Source organism: Mandrillus leucophaeus, unplaced genomic scaffold, assembly GCF_000951045.1.
Source record: "Mandrillus leucophaeus isolate KB7577 unplaced genomic scaffold, Mleu.le_1.0 Scaffold388, whole genome shotgun sequence".
Taxonomy (NCBI): Eukaryota; Metazoa; Chordata; class Mammalia; order Primates; family Cercopithecidae; genus Mandrillus; species Mandrillus leucophaeus.
The window spans coordinates 1,826,834-1,848,432 of NW_012104120.1; the positions used below are offsets into that span (position 1 = coordinate 1,826,834).

The following is a 21,599-nucleotide window of genomic DNA, read 5'->3' on the forward strand; positions in this document are numbered from 1 at the left end:
GCCCCGGGCCCGGACCCTGAGGCGAAGGAGGGCCCAGGATCTGTGAGTTGCCTGGGATGCCACGCCCGAAGTCGGCTCCCGTGAGGGATCTCCAGTGTCAGACTTCACACCCTTTCCCCTAATGCCCCACGTTCCCGGGCACCGCAGGAATCCCTTCCCTCTTTGCCCAGGACCGGCTTTCGAGCGCCCGCTCAGCCCTTCGCCTGGGAGGCAGGTGTTCCAGGTGAGGCAAAGGAGGTCCAGGGAGGTTAGGTAACTGAGTCTGGGTCACCCAGCAAGGAGGAGAGCGCTGGCTTCACAGTGGGGGTCCAGGCTCCAGGCCCTCCTGGCCTCTTCCTGCCTGGGCACCCTAGTGCCAGAGATAATGGTTTGGACTTGATATACAGAATGCCCCTGAGCAGTCTGAGGGGTATTAGCTTCCCTATATTACAGAGAATCAGAGAGGTTGTGTGATTTGCCTAAGGTCATACAGCTGGTGATGGACCTTCATTAACACCTACGTGATCTTTCTGCAAAGCCCATGTTCTTCTGGGGGTAAGTTTCTGAGACCAGCCCACAATCCCCATACTTCAAAGGGTGAGGGCTGGAATGGGTTCACCAGGAAGGCAGGTGGACAGAGAGGCACGGCGAGGGGCAGTGCAACGCCAGTAGCAGAGATGGGAGTCCCAAGGGTAGGAGGGCAGAATTCTTAAGGGAGGGATTTGCCGCCCTGGGGCTGGAAGAGGTTGGGGCCCTTCTTCAAGCTGGATGTGCAGAGCTGGGTCACGCCTCTTGCTCATTCTAGGCAGAGCCTGGCCTAGGGTGAAACAAGCCAGGCACTCACCACAGGGGCACAATTTAAGGGGCACCCAAAACTTCAGGAACTAGGATAAACACTTTATTGTAGTATTTTTAAGAATAAATACTAGGCAAAAAATCTTTGATGAACAAAAGATCAAAGTTTTCAATACAGACAGGAGCAGCTACACACTTGCGCAGGCCTTGAGGGTGAGTGCCTCCCACCCCAATCCCACCACACTCCTGCCTGTATTTCACATGTTCCCATTTGACCATAGATGTGGTTGGCTGAATAATGCCCTTCCCCACAAGATGTCCTGATCCCTGGAACCTATGACTGTGTTATCTTACCCAGTACAGGAGACTTTGTAGATGTGATGAGAGCAGGAGAGGTTAACCTGGGTTATCTGAGGGGCCAGGTGCAATCATAGGGGTTCTTTTACGAGGAAGGCAGAAGGAAGTTTGACCACAGAGGAGGTGGTGGGGGCAGGACAGAGGCAGAGACTGCGTGCTGAAGCCACAGCCAAGGCCTTGCCGTAGCCCCTGGAAGGTTAGAGACACAAGGAACTGCTTCTCCCTGTGTCCTACAAGAAACCAGCCCTGCTGACATCTGGATTTTAGCCTTAGAAGACTGGTTATGACTTCTGACCTACAGAACTACAAGAGAATCACGTTGTGTTGTTTTATGCTGCCACATTTCTGGCAGTTTGTTAGCGCTGCAATGGGGACCTAATATAAGGATATTTTTATATTAATGTTCATTTTTTAAAAGATTACAATAAAATATCTTGATTACCGAGTTTTTTGGCGCCCCCTTACATTTTGTGCCCCAGGCCAGTGAGGATCCCTAGTCCTGGCCCTGACACTAAGTATGGGGGCTAAGGTCCTGAAAGCCATGGGAGTGAGGCCGCGGAGTTGTCTTCTTCCTCCCCAGAGCTCAGGTGAACATGAGGGTGCCAGGGCAGGTTGGTGCAGGGTGTCACAAACCAAGGAATGTCTGCCCTCCACCTACCAACAGAGCCTGGCATTCCCACAGCCCAGGGACCTGCCAGCTCTGTGCAGCCATGTCCATGTTAAAGAGCAGGGGCCAAGGGCTCAGCAGAAGCTCCTACCAACCAGGGACTGGCGGGCCTCTCTCAGGTGGGCAGGCAGGCTGTGGTGCTGACATGCTTTCTCTGCTCTGAGCCATGGTTTCCTCACCTGTGTGTTCACAGTCAGACTGGCCAGTTTCTGCAGAGTGCCCTCTACCCCTACCCAGGAGCCCCCCATGGCTAGAGGCCTGCAGGCGCCACCCATTAGAAGGCTCCAGGTGAAGCCCTGGCCCTGCCAATGCCCACCTCACCTCAGGGGTGGTTTTTAGCGGTGGCGCCTGTTGGGGATGGGTGTGCAGAGATAGTCATGAGACTGCCTTCTCGGGGCAGGGCTGGGAAGCTGACAACCTGAGTCTATCCTCTCACACAAGCAACCCAGTAACAGTTGGCCTCTTCACTTTGGATGGCCTTTGTCTCTGAGCTGTATGTACAACAGTTCCCTGGCTAGGGCTGGGATCCAGGACCTCAGGGACTGCCTCTTCCCTCAGTCTTAATTATGTCCCCCTGCCCCATCAAGACATCTCAGATCTAGTGGGTAGAATGCACTGAGGCCTACCTGGCAACAGCATCCAGCGACGAGCTTACCCTGGAGGTGGGCTGTGCTGCCCCCAGTCCCACTGTGTGTTGTTAGGTAAGTTGCTGAACCTCTGAGTCTCTGCTGCCTCCAGATTGTACCAAACTCCTGGCAAGGGCAACCTATAGCCAGTTTGAGCTCCCTTCCTCTTCTCTCAGGGTGTGTGGGCTGAAGTCCTCCAGGGCCACTTGGAACAAGCTGAGAGACAAAGATCCCAACCCTAGGACACCCTGAGGCCTCCTGGCATCCTGCTCTCTACAGCAGGCAGCCAGCACCCCGGCTCTGCACTCCAGCAGACCTAGGTCGAAATGCCAGCTTCCCACTTATTTGTGGTCTGGACAAAATGCTGGAGCCTCCTTGATTCTGTCTCCTCACCAAAAGTGGGATATAATGGGACTGATTTCATAGGGCTATTGTCAGGCTCAGCAGGGACGCAGAGCCCAGTACAGAAAATGCTGGGGTCCCCAGGTGTACATCCCCATCTTAGCAATAATTGGGACAAACTCTTTTCTGGTTCTGTGATCTGAGGTCTGTTGAAACCAGACTGAAACCAAACTGGCCAAGCTGATGGGCATTTCTCATCAGAGCTGCTGAGAAGGAAGGGCTTAATGAACCAGCAAGGTGGTTAAAAGGGTGTTGAACGTTGGTGTCCTGATCTTTGCAGGAAGCAGTGGTGACAGCCCCCTGTAAATCACCCCAACTAGTTTGCCAGGCTCTCCCTAGATAAGGCAGCTGCTCTGGCCTTTTTTCTGGTAAATAGCTCTGTGGCTGTGGGGGCAAGCAAGGGGGTGGGTGCTGTGGCTGGAGGTCATTTCCTCTGCCTTGGGGATCCAAGTTCTCAGGCTCCTGGGGCTCTGGCAGGGGAGAAGACTTGAGGGCTGCAGGGGAAGGAGGCCCAAGTGTGCTCTGAACACACCCTATACCCAGAAGAGGCCAGGTCTGCCCTCTATGAGTCTGGACAGGATCCAAGGCCCATAGGGACATCTTCTCCACTCGAGTACATGGACCCTCAGGGCCCACTAGAATGGACAGAGAGCACCAGAACTAGTCTCAAGTACCCCTTCTGCTGGCTTATGACCTGAGGCCTAGCCCAGGTCTGCAAGTCCTTTCTCTCCCCTTTTGGAAGGGTTGCCTGGGAAAGCCCAGGCCCACTGGCCAGGCGGGTTGACATTCACAGGAACTAGAAATAAGACTGTCTTCTTGAATCTCCCATTAGGGCTGGGATATAGAGCAAGCAGTGCTGGGGAGAAGTGGTCCACTAGGACCTTAGGCTCCACCACTGGCAGCCTGGCCTGGGGGTAATCACCTTTCACTCTGAATCTGATTATGTCTCCCTCCAGGGCTTCCTTTTAGAGATGTCATTCCATCAAATGATGACCACTACCAGCTAACAAGGTTGCATTGTGTCCCACCAGGTTGTCCCAAGGTTGGATTTTTTTTCATGTCACGTGTCCTGCCCTAGGGCTTCAGGGAGCTGTATTTCTCCCTTCTTTCTTTCACCCATGATTCCAGAGGAACCCAAGGGCAGGAGAGTTGACTCCTGGGGGTCTGAGAAAAGTCTCCAGAGGTCTGTGAGATTCCCACACAGCTAGGCCAGGGCAGTGCAGCTCCGATGACAACCACAGGCCTACTGCCTATCTCCGGCCCCCATGCCCTGCCCCAGCACCAAGCAGTCACTCTGGGCAGGGACACCTTTTCCCAGCTGGGCTCCTTGCCCCAGGACTGCCCTCTGCGCTGCCACTGATAAGGTTGGGACCAACAGCTTCAGGGCTTTGCTTGGCAGTGCCTGCTGGCCATAGTGGAACAGTTACCACAGTGCTAGTTAGCACCAGTCCCAGCCCCCAGACTTCTTAATCCAACTGCCTGCTCAGCATCTCCACTGGTTTAATGACTCATAGACACCTCAAACCTAAACGTGTCCAAACTGAGCTATGGTCTTGCCATAGCCTCCCAAACCAGCTCTGTGCTAAGTCTTCCCTTCTTAATTCATAACAACTCCAGCCTCCAGCTGCCCAACCAGACACCTTGCAGTCAGCCTCCACTGCACCCTTCCTGTCATCCATAGCCAGGAGAGCTTATCGTCCTACTTGCAAAATAGATTTGGAATCTGATCACTTTCACTACCCTGACCACAGGGAGAGCACCCCCTTCTCTTGCCTGGATTATTGCAAATTAAATGATGTATTAGATCAAGACATTCCTTGGCTCAAAGCCCTCCAATGCTCCCTCCTCATTTCACTTAAGAATAACAGCAGCCAGGCCGGGCACAGTGGCTCACACCTGTAATCCCAGCACTTTGGGAGGCCGAGGCGGGTGGATCACGAGATCAGGAGTTCGAGACCAGCCTGGCCAAGATGGTGAAACCTTGTATCTACTAAAAATACAAAATTCACCGGGGATGGTGGTGGGTGCCTGTAATCCTAGCTACTCGGGAGGCTGAGGCAGGAGAATCACTTGAACTCGGGAGGCAGAGGTTGCAATGAGCCCAGATAGCCTCAAAAAAAGAAAAAAAAAAAAAATAGAGTAACAGCGGCTGGGTGTGGTGGCTCATGCCTGTAATCCCAGCACTTTGGGAGGCCAAGGTAGGTGGATCATTTGAAGTCAGGAGTTCGAGACCAGCCTGGCCAACATGGTGAAATCCCTGCTCTACTCAAAATACAAAAATTAGCCGGGTATGGTGGTATGCACCTGTAATCCCAGCTACTTGGGAGGCTGAGGCAGGAGAATTGCTTGAACCTAGGAGGCAGAGGTTGCACTGAGCCGAGATTGTGCCACTGCACTCCAGCCTGGGCAACACAGCAAGACTCCATCTCAAAAATAAAATAAAATAAAACAAAACAACATAAAATAATATATAAAATAAAATAAAATAAAACAGCTAGAATACTGAAAGGGGCCCAGGAAGCCTCTACCTTCTGCCATCTGGCTCCCTTGCTCACTCCCTCCAGCCCATCTGCCTCTGTGCTGGTTCTAGACCATGTCAGATGTTCTGCTTTTGCCCAAGCTGTGGCCTCAGTCTAGCGCGCTTCCACTAGATGTCCCCTTGGCTCACTCTCTCACCTCTTTCAACACCTTATGAACAATGAGATACCACTTCATACCTGTTAGAATGGCTATTTAAAAAAAAACCAAAAAACAGAAAGCAAGTTCTGGTGAGGATGTGGAGGAACTAGAAACCTTGTGTACTGCCAGTGGGAATATAAAATGGGGCAGCCACTGTGGAAAATGGTCTGGAGGCTCCTCAAAAAATTAAAAATAGAATTACCATATGATCTAGCAATCCCATTTCTGGGTATATACTCCAAATAATTGAAATCAGGGACTCAAAGGGATATTTGCACACTCATATTCACAGCAGCATTAGTCACAATAGTCAAAACACAGAAGCAACTCAAGTGTCTATCAATGGATGAATGGATAAACAAATGTGGTATATCCATACAATGGAATATTATTTGAGCTTAAAAAGGAGGGAAATTCCAATACATGCTACCACATAGATGAAACTTGAGAACATTATGCAAAGTGAAATAAGCCAGTCACAAAAAGACAAATACTACAGGATTCTACTTATACAAGGTACTTAGAGCAGTCAAATTTATAAAGACAGAAAGTAGAATGGTGGTTGCCCAGGGCTGGAGGGAGGAAGCCAGAGTTTCAGTTTGGGAAGATGAAAAAGTTCTGGAGACGGATAGTGGTGATGGTTGTACAACAGGGTGAATACACTTAATGCCACGGAATTGTACACTGTACACTGCTTTCTTCCCTGCTGAGTCCTCTGCCTGCATGTGACAGGTATTAATAACTGCTTGATGAATGAATGAGGACTATTTGGTACTGAGAGAGTGCTGAGCACTTTATGTCCATTTTCTCTCTTAATTCTTATGACAATCCTGCAAAAAACATATTATTCTTCCTATTTTGCAAACAAGGACACAGAGGTACAGCAAGGATAAGAGGTGCCAGGTCATGCAGCAAGCAAGTGGCAGAGTCAGATCACACCTAGACCCAAGCCTGTTGCCAAAGCCTCACTCTGCCTCCTCTAACCCTTCAATGCAATGGACTTGGCTAAGCCCCTTCCTATGCATATAAATTCCAAGCTTTAAGGGGGCTTGCCGACTCTCTCCAGATAACCAGGCAAGGGGCACACCTGTTTAAGCACCCACCAGATGCTGAAGCAGTCCTGGGGACCCTGTGACTATTGTCTCCCTTCTCTCTCCTCTCAGAGAGAGCTGGCAAGGAGACAGCTGGCAAGGAGGTACTGCCCCATGCGTCCTTCTGGGGCTGTGTTCCCTGAACTGGGCATGGAAGTTCAGAGATCAGTTGGAGGAGTATTGGCCTCTTAACAATATCACATATCTCATTCCTGAACATGGGATGTCTTTCTTCTTATTTAGATCTTTTTCAATTTCTTTCAACAATGCTTTGTTATTTTCAGAATATAAGTTTTATACTTTTTTGCTAAATTTATCCCTAAGTATTTTACTCTTTTGGATGCTCCTGTAGATGAAATTTTCTTAATTTCATTCTCAGTTTGCTCATGGCTACTGTACACAAATACAATTGATTTGTATATACTAATCTTGTATCCTTCAACCTTGCTGAATTTTTAATTAATTCTAATAGTTTCTTTTTTTGTACTTTCTGTATACAAGATCATGCCATCTGCAAACAGAGATACTTTAATGTCTTCCTTTTCAATCAAGCTTCATCTTATTTCATTTTCTTGCATAATAGTCCTGGCTAGAACCTCCAGTACAATGCTGAACAGAAGTGGTGAAGGCAAGAATCCTTGTCTTGCTCCTGATCTTGGAGGAAAAGTACCCAGTCTTCCTCGATTAAGTATGATATTATCAGTGGGCTTTTTGTAGATGCCCTTTATCATAGAAGTTCCCTTCTATTCCTAGCTTTCTGGAGTGTTTTGATCATTAAAGGGTGCTGGATTTTATAAAATGCTATTTCTAGTCTACTAAGATGGTCATGTGTTCTTGTCCTTTATTCTGTTAATATATTACATTAATTGATTTGCAGGTGATTAAATCACCCTTCCATTCTTAGGATAAATCTCATTTGGTCATGGGGTATAATTCTTTGGATTCGGCATGTTAGTATTTGATGGATGATTTTTTATCTATATCCATAAGAAATATTGGTGTTCCAGCAATAATTCTCTGTCCCTCCTGCACCATCAATGTTTTGCAATGATGCTTTGTCTTCCAGCTTAAAAAAATAAACAAACTTCCTCTTTACCTCACCTCCTCCTCCAGCTGCTGTCCACATTTCTCTCTTTCCCTTTCCTGCAAACTTTTTGAAAGAGTTGGTTATGCTGTCACTCCAATTCCCCTCCTATCATCCTTTCTCATTCCCACTATTATCAGGCACTCCACAAAAGCCCCTTTGCTCAAGTCACCAACAACTGCTCAGCTTTCACCCTCTGGCTGATTTATCAGCAGCACTTGCTGCAGCTGATCACTGCCCTTGTTCCTTCACTTGGCTCAGGGACCCTGGTGGCTTCTGACTCTCCTCCCTCTCGGGGCTTGCTCTCTTTCTCACCTCCTCTATTGTCCCTCCACCCGCTCTGTGCTGTCTCATCCAGCCTCATGACTTCAAACCCCATCTATGTGCTGATGGCCCCCTAAATTCTCTCTCTAGCCCAGTCCTCTCTCCTGATTTCTAGGCTGAAATATTTACCTGGCTACTTGACATCTGAACTTGAGCATCTTATAGGTATCTCAAACTAGGCCCATATCTTCCTTTCAAATAGCTGCAGTTCCTGTAGTCTTTCTATCTCAGTTAATAGCTAACCCATTAGCTTCCCATTGCTTAGATCAAAACATCCCAGAATTACCCTTAACTTCTCTCCTTCATTCTCATATACCTCTCATCCATCTTAGCAGGGGAATACCACTGACTTTACCTTCAAAATAAATCAATAATTCAATGACTTCTTATCGCCACCGCCACTGGGCCAGGCCACCCTCACCTCTCACCTGCACTGTTGGTATAAGGAGCTCCTAACTGGCTTTGGTCTCTTCTCAACATGACAGTCAGAAGGATCCTGGTAGAAGATGGGCCAGGCTCTGCCACTTCTCTGTTCCACGCGATGAGGTGCTAACAGCCCTACCATGATGACAAGGTCATTCATTCTTTGGTCTCTCTCCACCCCTTTGCCCACTCTGCTCTGGCCACACTGGCCTCCTTGCTGTTCTTCTGGGATGGATCCCCCACCTCTGCCTGTGCTGTCATCCACCCTTTCTTTCCTTCTACTCAAAAGTCACCAAACCCTAACCCTATCTCTTGTGTTCCCCTCCCTGCCTCTTCTGTCCCCACTGTGCCCACCACCATTTAACCTGCCACATGTCTGCTCAGCTGGTCACCCACCTCCTCTACTAGCACTTGAGCACCATGAGGCCAGTGCCTGTCCCTCCAGCTCACTGCTGTCTCCTCAGCCCCTAGAACATTTGTGAGTCCAATGCAGATTGGCTGAATGACCAAATGAATGCCCAAATGAGAGGCACTCCAGCTGGGGCCACAGCTTGGTGGGCTGGGCAGGCCACCAGCAGTGAGGCTCCCCTGACCAGTGGCCTGCTCCCACTTCTCAAGGGGATGGCTGGGCTGTGCCATCGGCAGTGGGCACGCTGCCCACTCCTGTCTGTCAGAGGTGGCCTGCCTGTGCCAGAATAAGCACCCCAGAAAGGGCTCAGGGGCTCTGTCACAAAACAGCCAAAGAAGGACGGATCCTCTAAGCCTCCTTCCCAGAGGATGCGGGCTAATAACAGCTCTGCCAGAAAACCTTCAGGGGCCGACTGAGCCCACCTGCCAGCACCGTGCATGCCCAGACACGCCTAGCATCGCTAACTCCTGAGATTTCTGCATTTCCTCTGTACTCCCAGGGAAAAAGGAGATAAGCGCCTTTGATGGCAGTTCCTATTTTAATGGTTGTGAGTTCTTCAGCACACAGCCCGGGAAGGCAGATAAATGCCAGGCCTGGGGAAGGGGTCAGTCTAGGGTCTATGTGGGATTCTGCCAAAGGTCCCCAAATCTGAGCAAGCAGAGAGGGAGATGGACGTGTGGCTGGGGAGCCAGGCCTGCTGGGTGCAGGTCTTGGTGCAGCTCTTGGATGGGCTATTTGGGCCAGGACCAAGCACAGTCTTCGAGATCAGAACATCCACTTCCACTTCTCAGTTCTGCCCCCTAGCTGGCTGTGTCATCTTGGGCAAGTCATCTCACTCTTCGACCCCAAGTTTCTCCCTTTGTTTCATTTATTTTTTATATGCACACATCTAGAAAAGCTCTTAAAGCATAAATGTGCAGATAAACATGTCATTGTAAAAGGAACACCTGTGTAACTACCCAAGTCACGCTAGAGAACATTTCGGATATCTATGCCCCTCTCCCATCCCATCTTAACCTCTTCCCTCCTTCCTACTATCCTAACTTTCATGGCATTCATTTCTTTGTTTTTCTTTATATTCTGTTACCTATCTATCTATAAATAACATAGTTTACTTGTGCCCTGTATTTCATCTTTATATGGGTAGATAATACAACATGTTATGTTTTTTGTTTGTTTGGGTTTAGTTCCACATTGTTTTTAAGATTCATGCATGTTTTTAGGTGGCACTGTAATAGAGTCATTCTCATTGTTGTGGAGTTTCTCACTGCAAGACTGAGTCATAGTTATTCATCCATTGTATTGTTGCTGGGCACTTGGGTTAGTGTCAGGCTATCATCAGTAAGGCTGCCATGCACATCCCATGTATCCAAGTCTCCTGGCCTCCCTGTGCACACATTTCTATGTGGGACATGCTTCATATGGAATTGCTGGGACACAGGTGTGCACAGCATCAACTTCAGCAGACACTGCTGATTTCCCTAGCAATATGTGCAAGTTTCTATAGCTTTCTATCCTCCTCACCACTTGAAACCGTCTTTTTCATTTAGTCATTTAGTCATTCTGGTGGGTGCACACAAGTATCCCATTGCGATTTAATTTGCACTTCCTGATTACTGAAGAGGTTGTGCGCAGGAGCCTATGTTCACTGGTCATGAGGATTTCTTCTTTTAGGAAATGCCTGTCCAAATCTCTTGCCCATGCTTCTGCTGCCTTGTCTGTTTTTGCCTCATTCATTTGTAGGAGTGTGGGGAGTGAGTAATTTGATGACCATATGTGTTGCAAACACCTTCACCCAATCTATAGTTCATCTTTTCATTTTCTTAATCTACTTTTTACAAACAGACGCTCTTCATTTTATAAAATACAATTTATCAACAATTTCATAATAGATTAGTGTTTTTTTTTTTTTTGTAACTCATTTAAAAAATCTTTCTCTACCCCAAGATAATGATAATGTTCTTTCCCTGGTGCTCAAAAGTGTCACCTGTCATACATCAAAGTCCAACTATATAAGATTCTGTTTCTGGGCTCTATTCTGTTCCACTGGTTCACTTTCAGCAACCTGGAACCAAAGGAAGCCATTATGACACTGCAGAAATCCCTGGGTGGGCTTAGGCCTTTCCAGGCCATTAATCTGGGGCCATAAGTCAAATGTGCTGCAACCTTCAGGGATCAAGGGGACCAAGGCTGACAGTGTGATATCATTCATGAAGCCTGAGAGAACAACTTTTACTTTCAATATTATATTGACTCTTCCTTGTAAGGGATTTACAATTCAATGAAAGGTGGTCAGGCAGACCATAGCCAGGGGTGGGAGAGGATAGTGGGCAAACAGAGGAGCAAAGGAAGGGGCTCAGCCGGGGCTTGTGAAATCTGGAGATTGGCCCAGGGCCCCAAAAAGTGAGTCTCTGCCCAGACTGTGTGCTTATCAAACACCATAGGGAGAAAGAGGACATCCATAGCTTGTGTGGTCAGAGTCCGGCCAGCTTTCAGACTCCCAGTGTCCACATTCAGCAGGGAGTTGGTGGCTCTGGCCCCAATGCCATGGTGATCCCATTATGAAACGTCTTTACATAACCACTTCATATGGACACCAACCTAGAGATAGCGACTGCATGGCTGGGAGTCACCTTTCATTTCTCTCATACCCCATGTCCAGACCATAGGCAAAACCTGGCAGCTCCACCTTCAGGATACACCTGCAGCTGGCCACTTTGCACCATCAGCTGTATGCCCATCCCATGGACTCTCCTGGCCTGTTGTGTCCACTCCTGTCCCTCTATGGTCCACTCCTCATGTGGTGGCCAGGGGGCCCTTTTCATAAATCCAGGTCCCGTGTGTCTCCTGTTCTGAGCCCTCCTGGTATCCCACTGTATATAGAACAAAATAAAAAATCCCCACGAGGACTCCAAGGCCCTGGTGACCACTCTCACCTCAGGCCCTCCCTCTCTCCTGGTCTTCACTACCTCGGAGCCCCAGCCTTCCTGGCATGGCTCGTGTTCCCATAGCTCGTCCCTACCTTGGGGCGCTTGCACATGTCCATGTCTCTGCCGGAATGCTCTCCCCCAGCATGCCCCTGGCTCCCCGTCGCTGCATTAAGTCTGCTGGGCCACTCCACCTAGCCACACCCCCGCCGTCCTCTCACTGAGCTTCACTGGCTTTGTGGCATGTCTCACCCCTGGACACCACAAGACACATGTCCTTGTCTACCATCCCTCCTGCAGAGAATGGAGATGAGGTAGGGTGGAGGTGTGGCCTATCCTCATGAATTCCTCACCACTGGAATAGAATCCAGTACATTTAGACGTCTAATACACAGTTTTCAATAAAGGAGGAAGTGAGTACATGGCAGTCGTTGGGTGACTCCTGAGGGCTGGCAGTGGAAGGGCCAGCTTGCTGTGAGAAGCACAGGATGCAGCCAGCAAGTCCCCAGTGAGCGGGGTCTTTGGGGGCTCAGGACAGGCAGGGGGCATGATTACCTGGAGGCAAGGGTTCTAGAGGGTGGGCATGCGATCTACGGGCAGTACCTCCGCCCAGCGGGGCCCAGATGACCCGGCGGATGGCCTGCACCCAGTCCTCCATGTCACGCTGGGAGCTGGCCATGAGCAGGAGCGCCTCGGGGTTGGCCGGCACCTTCTCCCGCTCCCCGGCACCACCTGGAAGACAGGGAGACACAGGCTTATGGAGGGTCCCTGTGCAATGCCGGGTCCCTGCCCGCAGCCCACTCTCCATCCCCAGCACTAGTCAGCGCTACTCCCTGTGGGATACTCTCAAAGTCCTTCCAGCAACAGCTGAGCTTTGCTTTTGTCTCACAGTCCATCCCTTTCACACCTCACACCTCTTTATTTGGAGCCCTTTCCCATTTTCTCTTTTTTCCCTTAGTCTCACTTTGTTATTTTCCCATGCCAAAATAGAAATAATTTAAAGCACCCCAGGACACTATTAGAAAAAAAAAAAAGCATGCAGATGTTAGGCCAGCTCAGAGACTTTCAGTGCCCCAGGGTGGCCTCACTTTATGCTCTGTTTCAAATCAATTTTGCCCACTCTAAGAACACAGCTGAACGTCACTATGTGCTTTTAACTTTGGCTCGGAGATTAGGGCCTCCCTTCCCCACCATGAAGACAAGAGTCTCTGTATATATGAAGGTCACAGAGGCTGGATGTTAAACCAGGATGCAGCACAGCGCCCCAGATTACTCCACCACACCCATCTCACGGCTAGACAGTGGATCGGCACCTAAAGGCAGAAGGATGGGAAAACTCAAGACAGTTGCTTGGGAACTGACTTTCCCCTCTGGTTTTCAAGTTTTCATGTGTAAGTGAATTGATCTTTGGGAAATATAAAAAAAAACTATTTATACTGAACTTTACAGGTAATTTTAGGGTTTTCAAGAATGAGTTTGTCTTTATACACCCTACCCGCGACATCCCAGGACTATCTGCTGGTAGGGTGTGAGATCCACAGACCTGTGTTCCCAGGGGGTGGGTGGGCCCAAGCCATGCTTTGCTGGAGCCCGTGACCCAGGGATGGAGAGCAGATAGGACCAGCGCTTACTGAGCAGCTAGTAAGTGCCTGTGACCCTTCTGGCAAGCACAGCTGCCACACACATGCCCTCCCGGGGTTCTTTAACCTCCACAGTGACTCCGTGAGGAAGGTACTATTTCCAACCACATTTTACAGATGAGAAAACTGAAGCACAGAGGAATTAAGTAACCTGTTGAATGCACACAGCGAATGAGTGGCACAGCCAGAGATTCAAGTCCCGGCTCTGGGCTCTCAGCCATCCCACGTTCCCTCCCGCCATCTCTCCGCCAAGAACTGGGGAAACCAAGTAGGCTGCTCTGAGGGCTGAGGCAGAGGGCGGGGCTGTGTCCTGGCTGAGGGCACCACAGTGGGCCTGTGGGGAGGCAGGGGGAAAGGCCGTGGGGCCCAATGCTCAGGAGGGTGAGGAGCAACCAGGGCTCTGCGATGCCGTCTGGAGCCCTTCACTACGCAGGCAAGCCCTGCTTGCCAGGGCTCAGACAGCCGCTGGACAGCAGAGCTGTGGAGGTGGGTAGGAAGGGAGCTGGAGGCTGAGACAGCGGAGCCCAACCCCAGAGGCTGCTCGGTTGGCTGCTGTGGTCACTCACAAGAGTGTGGGCACTGCCACCTACCGAGGTTGCCACTTGGAAGCAGCTCTGCCTTGGGGACAGCAGTGCTGCACAGCATTTGCGCTACGAAGGCTGGAATGGCTGAGTGTGCGAGATGGGGAGGGGAAGCCAGATGCCACCAGGAAGCTTTTCTATGTGAGCATTTCTAGAAAAATATCTCAAGATGACTTGGAAAAAAAAAAGAAAGAAAAAGAAAAGAAACCTGGAGATCCACAGCTCCAGGAATTTGTGGTCACTTGGTTTGTCCTAAATATTCACTTCTGTACCTAATCTTGACTCATTTGAAAATTATTTTCCCTGCAGAGGGCCACCCAAGTCATACAAGCGTCAGGCCCCACAAAACTTGGATCTGCCCTGCCCAGAGGCTGGCAGATATCCTCATGCCCAGCTGTGCCCTGTCCTGGGTCCTGCCCCAAGGTGCTCTCAGCCTAACTTTTTAAGTATTTGTGTATATTTTTATATATGCATAACTGTTAAGGAAATGGCCACACACTGTTTTACAAAGGGACTGCTCCATTTTACTTTCCCGCCAGCTGTGTATGACAGTTCTGGGACCCCCACATCCACACCAACACTTGGTATGCTCGGTCTTTTTACTTTTAGCCATTCGAGTAGGTGTGCAGGTGTTTGAATTTGCATTTCCCAAATGACTGATGATGTTAGACATCTTTTATGTATTCAGTTGCTAACTGTGTGTCGTCTTCGGTGAAATATCTGTTCAAATCTTTTGCCCATTTTAAAAATAGGTTATTTATTTTCCATTATTGGTGCTGAGAGTTCTTGACATATTCTGGATATAAGGTCTTTACCAGATATTTGCTTTGCAAATATTTCTCCCAGTCCATGTCTGTCTCTTTTTTCATTCCATTAACAGTGTATTTTCAAGAGCAGAAGTTTTTAATTTTGCAAAGTCCAATTAATCATTTTTTTCTTTTATTGAGTGTGCTTCTGGTATTGTATCTAAGAAACCTTTACTTCACCTAAGGCCATAAAAGTTTTCTTCCAGGTTTTCTTTCAAAAGTTTCACAGCTTTAGGATTTACATGTAGGTCTATGAGTCACTTTTTGTATATGGCAGAAGGTGTAATTGAAGTTCATTCTTCTGCATATGCACGTTCCAGCCCCACTTGGTGAAAAGTCTATCCTTTCTCTACGGACACCAATGAACCTCCATGTGCAATCGTGCTATCTGCAAATAGAGACAGTTTTACTTCTTCCTTTCCAACTGGGAATCATTTCTTTCTTCTTCTAATGACACTGACCAGAGCCTCAAATATCATATTGAATAGAAGTGGTGAGAGCAGACATTCTTGCTTGTTCCTGTATCTTATGGCCAAAGCATTTGGCTTTTCACTATTAAGTCTATCTGCGTCGGCTTTTTGAAGATGTCCTTAATCAGGTTGAGAAAGTTCTATTTCTAATTTGCTGAGAGGTTTTTTTTTTTTTATTGGTACACAATATTTGTACATATTTATGGAATACATGTAATATTTTCTTACATGCATAGAGTGTGTAATAATCAACTCTAGGAATCTGGGGTGTCCATCACTTCAAGTGTTTATTACTCGTATGTGTTGGGAACATTTCAAGTCCTCTCTTCTAGTTATTTTGAAATATGTAATACATTGTTGTTAACTATTGTCACTCTACCCTGCTATGGAACATTAGAATTTATTCTATTTAACTCCATGTTTGTACCCATTAACCAACCTCTCTTCATCCCCCCTCTCCACTTGACCCTTCTCAGGCTCTAGTAAACATCCTTCTACTCTCTGCCTCCATGAGACAAACTTCTTTTCAGCTCCTACATATAAGTGAGAACATGCTATATTTGTTTTTCTGTGCCTAGCTTATTTCACTTAATATGCTGGTTCCATCCATTGCTGCAAATGACATTATTTCATTCCTTTTCTATGGCCGAATAGTATAACATTGTGTATATATACCACAGTTTCTTTATCCATTCATCCACTGATGGACACGTAGGTTGATTCCATATCTTTGCTATTGTGCATAGTGCTGCAATGAACATTGGGGTACATTAACCTATTTATGCCTAGTGTTCCATTATTGGAATGCTAAGCTTGTGGGAGTTATGCATATCCTACTGCTCAAGGTCACTGCCAAGGTCTGATTTTTCCCAAAAAAATTTGCAACCTCCAGCATAAATGGGTTAATTCCTTTGATATACTGATTTCCTTTCCTTTGGATAAATACCAGTAGTAGAATTGCTGGATCACATGGTGGTTTTACTTTTAGGTTTTTTGAGAAATCTCCATACTGTTTTCCATAATGACTGTGTTAATTCACATTCCCACCAACAATGTATAAGAGTTTTCCTTTTTCAGTATCCTCTCCAGTGTCTATTATTTTTTGTGTTTTTATAATAGGCATTCAAACTGGGGTAAGATGATATCTCATTGTGGTTTTGTCTTGCATTTCTCTGCATTTTTTCATATACCTCTTCACCATTTGTATGTCTTCTTTTGTGAAATGTCTATAGTATCCTTTGCCTACTTTTTAATGGGTTGTTTTGCCAGTTGAGTTCCTTGTATATTCTGGATATTCGTTTCTTGTCAGATGAACAGTTTGCAAATATTTTTCTCCCATTCAACGGGTTGTCTCTTCATTCTGTCGATTGTTTCCTTTGCTGTGCAGAAGCTTTTTAGTTTAATATAGTCCCATTTAGCTATTTTTGTTTTTGTTGCCTGTGCTTTAGGAGCCTTAGTCATAAAGTCTTTGACTAGACCAACATCCTGGAGTCTTTCCCTCTATGTTTTCTTCCAGTAGTTTCATACTTTCATGTTTTATGTGTAAGCCTTTAACACATTTGTAGTTGATTTCTGTACATGATGAGAGATGGGGTCTAGTCTCAGCCTTCTGCATATGGATATCCAGTTTTCCAGCACCACTTATTGAAGAGGGTGTCCTTTCCCCAGTGTATGTTGTTGGTGCCTGTGTTGAAAATTGGTTGGCTGCTGAGCCACGTTTTTATTGGGAATGGATGTTAGATTTTGTCAAATGTCTTTTCTGCATCTATTGTAATGACAATATAACTTTTTAGTGTGTTAACTGATGAATTACGCTAATAAATTTCCAAATGCTAAACCAATCTTGCATTCCTGGGAGAAATCCCGCTTGGTAATGATGTATTATCCCTTTTATATATTGTTGCTTTGATTTGCTAAAATTTTGTTAGAAGTATTTTATGTATTTTCATGAGGGATATTGACCTGCAGTTTCCTTTACTTACAATGTCTTGGTCTGGTTTTGGTGGCCTCACAGAATAAGCTATTAAATATTCCCTCATTTTCAAACCTAGAAGTTTGTAGATAATTGCTATTATTTCTTCCTTAAATATTTGATATAATTCAACACTGCAGCCCTCTAGGCCTGGAGCTTACTTTGTGGAAAGGTTTGTAATAACAAATACAATTTCTTTAATATATACATCTATTTCTTCTTGAGTAAACTTTACTAGTTTGTGTCCTTCAAAGAATTTGTCAGTTTCATCTAAGTTATTGAATGAATTGGCATAAAGTTGTCCATAATGTTCCTTTATTATCCTTTTACTATCTGAAGAAGCTGTAGTGATATTACCATTGGTAATTTCTGTCTTTTTCCTTTTCTCCTTCAATCAGCTTTGCTGGAGGCTTACCAATTTTATTGATCTCAAAAAATCAGCCTTTTGCTTCATTGCCTTTGTTGTTTTTGTGGTTAGCAAACTTGTTTTTAAAGGAGTAGATGGCAAACATTTTAGGTTTTTAGGCCATACAGTCTCTGTCACAACTATTTTACTCTGCCACTATAGTGCAAATGCAGCTAAAGACAATATGTGAACGAAAGGTCATGACTGTATCTGTCTAAACTTCATTTACAAAAACAAACAGCCAGGTTGCAGGTTGCCGACTTGGGTCATAGTTCATTGATTTCCACTGTGATCTTTATTTTTTTTTCTTCTGCTTACCTTGGGTTTAATTTGGTCTTTTTCTAGTTTCTTACAGAGTTCAGGGCTATAATTGTCCCCTGAACTACTACGTTAGAGGCAGTCCCCAGATTTTGATATGTTGTGTTTTCATGTTAATTCAGTTCAAAATACCTTCTAGTTTCCCTTTGGATTTCTTCTTTAATTTGTGAGTTATTTAGAATTGTGTTAGTTTCCAAATTTGGGGGGATTGTACCAGAATATGGTATATCTTGCTAAGTGTTCTGTGTGAACTGAGAAAAATTATTCTGCTGTGGTTGAGTGGAGTGTTCTATAAATGTCAATTTGGTCTAGTTGAAAGTTTTGTTCAAATCTTCAATATCCATACTGATTTTTCTGTCTACTTCTTCTATCAATTATTGAGAGAAGGCTATTCCAATCTCCAATTATAATTTTAGATTTGTCTATTTTCTCCTTGTATTTCTATCAGTTTTTGCTTCAGGTAGTTTGAAGCTGTTATTAGGAGCATAAATATTTAGGATGTTACATCCTCTTGATGAACTGACCTCTTTATCATTATGAAACGACCTTATTTATCCCTAGTCATATTTTTTACTCTGGTCTGAAATCCTTGATATAATATAGCCATCCAGTTTTCTTTTGATTAGTGTCAGTATGATGTTATCTTTTTCCATCCTTTTAACTTATTTGTGTCTTTACATTTTAAGTGCATTTTTTATCAGGCATATAGTTGGGTCCTGCTTTTTATCCAATCTGATAAGCTTTATTTATAATGTGATTATTGAGAAGCTTAGATTTAAGTCTGGCTTCTGTTTTCTATCTGTCGTTTTTCTCTGGTCTTCTTTTGGATGGAGATTTTGTTTCTTGTTTTTAATGATTTCATTCTATCTCCTTTGTTGGCTTATTAGTAAAAATCTCACTCTCTTTCTCTTCATGATATAGGAATTGCTTTAGGGTTTATGGTATACATCTTTAACTTATTACAGTCTACATTAAGTGATATTATACCCCTTCATGTATAATATAAAGATCTTACAAGATTATACTTCCATGTCTTCTTTCCTGACCTTTTTTGCCATGGTTGTCTTACCTTTTACTGGTATACTTTGTTATACATCCCATAATATATTGTTATTGTTATTATTATTATTATTATTTTGAGACAGGGTCTTGCTCTGTCACCCAGGCTGGAGTGGAGTGGTGTGATCTCAGCTCACTGCAACCTTCTCCGCCTCTTGGGTTCAAGCGATTCTCCTGTCTCAGCTTCTTGAGTAGCTGGGATTACAGGCATGCACCACCACGCCAGGCTAATTTTTGTACTTTTAGTAGAGACGGGGTTTCGCCACATTGACCAGGCTGGTCTCGAACTCCTGACCTCAGATGATCCACCTACCTTGGCCTCCCATGTTAGTTTTACTTTAAAACTTAACATCTTTTGAAAATATTTAAATTATAAGAGAAAAACATATATTTATCCATGTAGTTACCACAGTGCTTTTCATTTTGTTGTGCAGATTCAGATTCCCATATGGTATTATTTTACTGCTGCCTGGAGGTCTTCCTCTAACATTTCTACGAATATGTGGCTATTGGGTGATGTTTCTTTCAGCTGTTGAGTGTGGGAATCATTAATTCATCTTCATTTTTGAAAGATATTCTCACTGGATAAAGTCTTCAAGGTTGGAAATGTTTTTCTTTCACAACTTTTAAGATGTTGCTCTACTTGCATTGTTTCTCATGAGAATTTTGCCATCATCCTCATTTTTTGATGTTTTGTGTCTTTTTACTGTTTCACTAGTTATGGGTAATTTGATTATGATGTGCCTCCGTGCAATTTTATTCAGGTTTCCTATACTTGGAACTCACTGAACTTCTTAGATTTGTGAACTTACAGTTTTCATAACATTTGGAATATTTTGGCCATTGGTACTTCAAATACTTGTTTCCATCCCCTGTCCCTGCTTAAGATTCCAGTTACATGGATATCACACAACTTGAGGTTATCCCACAGCTCACTGATGCTCTGTTTTTGTTAAATTATTTTTTTCTCTGTGTGTTTTATTTTTGTATAGTGTGGTAGCAGAATAACAGCCCCCAAAGACATCCACATCCCTGTCCCTGGAACCTGTGATTAGGTTAGGTTACACAGCAAAGGATTAAGGTTGCAAATTGAATTAAAGTTGCTAATCAGCTGGCTTTAAACTGGGAAAATTATCTTAGATTATCCAAGTGAGCCCAAGGCAATCATAAGGGTATTGAAAAGTGGAGGGGAAGACAGAAGACGAGTGTAAGAGAGAGATGTGACTACAGCAGAAGTGATAAAATGTGAGAAGAACCTGATCCATCATTTTTGGTCTTGAAGGTGGAGGAAGGAAGCCAGGAGCTGATGAATGCAGGCAACCTCTAGAAACTGGAAAGCTCAAGAAAAATGGATTCACCCTCAGAACCTCCATAAAGGAATTCAGGCCTACTGACACCTTGATTTAAGCCCAGTGAAACCTGTGTCAGACTTCTGACCTACAGAACCATAAGGTAAATTTGCATTGTTTAAGCCACTAAGTTTGTGGTAACATGTCACAGGCCAGGCACCAGGCACAGGGGCTCATGCCAGTAATCCCAGCACTTTGGGAGGCTGAGGTGGGAGGATTGCTTGAGCCCCAGTTCAAGACCAGCCTGGGCAACATGGCAAGACCCCAACTCTATGAAAAATAATTTAAAAAAATTAGCCAGGCATGGCATGATCAAGCCTGCGCTTCCAGCTACTAAGGAGTCTGAGCCCAGGAGTTCCAATCTGCAATTAGCTATAATTATGCACTGCACTCCAGCCTGGGCCACAGAGCAAGATCCTGTCTCAATAAACAAATAAATAGTAAACAATGTGTCACAACAGCAATAGAAAACTAATACAGCTAGTTGCTATTGCTATGTCTTCACAAATCTTTTCATGTTAGTGTGTTTAATCTGCCATTAACCCCACCCAACATTAGTTTTCATTTCATACATAATAGGTTTGATCTCTAGAAGTTTAATTTAGGTCTTTTTTTTTTTTTAAAAAAAAAAGTTTCATGTGTCTACCTTTTGATCACATAGAATAGTTAGAAAAACTGTTTTAATGTCTTTGCTAATTCTAAAATCTGTGTCACTTCTGGGTTTGTCTCAATTCATTGCTTTTTATTTTTCTCCTCATTATAGGCTACATTTTCCTGCTCCTTTGCATTCCTGATATTTCTAATTAGTTGCCAGACACTGTAATTTTTATTTATTTTTTTGTATTTCTTTTTTTAATTTTTTATTATATTTTAAGTTCTAGGGTACATGTGCACAACATGCAGGTTTGTTACATATGTATACATGTGTCATGTTGGTGTGCTGCACTCATTAACTCGTCATTTACATTAGGTACATCTCCTAATGCTATCCCTCCCTGTCCCCCTACGCCACAACAGGCCCCAGTGTGTGATATTCCCCTTCCTGTGTCCAAGTGTTCTCATTGTTCAATTTCCACCTATGAGTGAGAACATTCAGTGTTTGGTTTTCTGTTCTTGTGATAGTTTGCTGAGAATAATGGTTTCCAGCTGCATCCATGTCCCTACAAAGGACATGAACTCATCCTTTTTTATGGCTGCATAGTATTCCATGGTGTATATGTGCCACATTTTCTTAA

The 21,599-nt window shown here is 45.2% G+C and overlaps 1 protein-coding gene and 1 long non-coding RNA gene across 6 annotated transcripts in view; both read right to left on the reverse strand.

The window, feature by feature from the left end:
• The window catches only part of ARHGAP22 (Rho GTPase activating protein 22), a 206,275-nt gene that overhangs the window by 20,991 nt on the left and 163,685 nt on the right, over positions 1–21,599 (reverse strand). For 3 of the 5 annotated variants that reach the window (XM_011990940.1, XM_011990941.1, XM_011990942.1), the window contains one exon: positions 12,367–12,495. In XM_011990940.1, coding sequence (XP_011846330.1) covers positions 12,367–12,495 — 129 coding nt within the window. Of the gene's footprint in view, positions 1–12,318; positions 12,496–21,599 lie in introns of all 5 variants that reach the window. The other 2 variants (XM_011990939.1, XM_011990943.1) reach the window with 1 other exon arrangement.
• LOC105547366 lies at positions 856–11,926 on the reverse strand. The gene is made up of 2 exons (XR_001007216.1): positions 11,773–11,926; positions 856–2,640 (listed from the first exon to the last, which is right to left on the reverse strand). It is a non-coding gene; the product is annotated as an uncharacterized LOC105547366 (long non-coding RNA).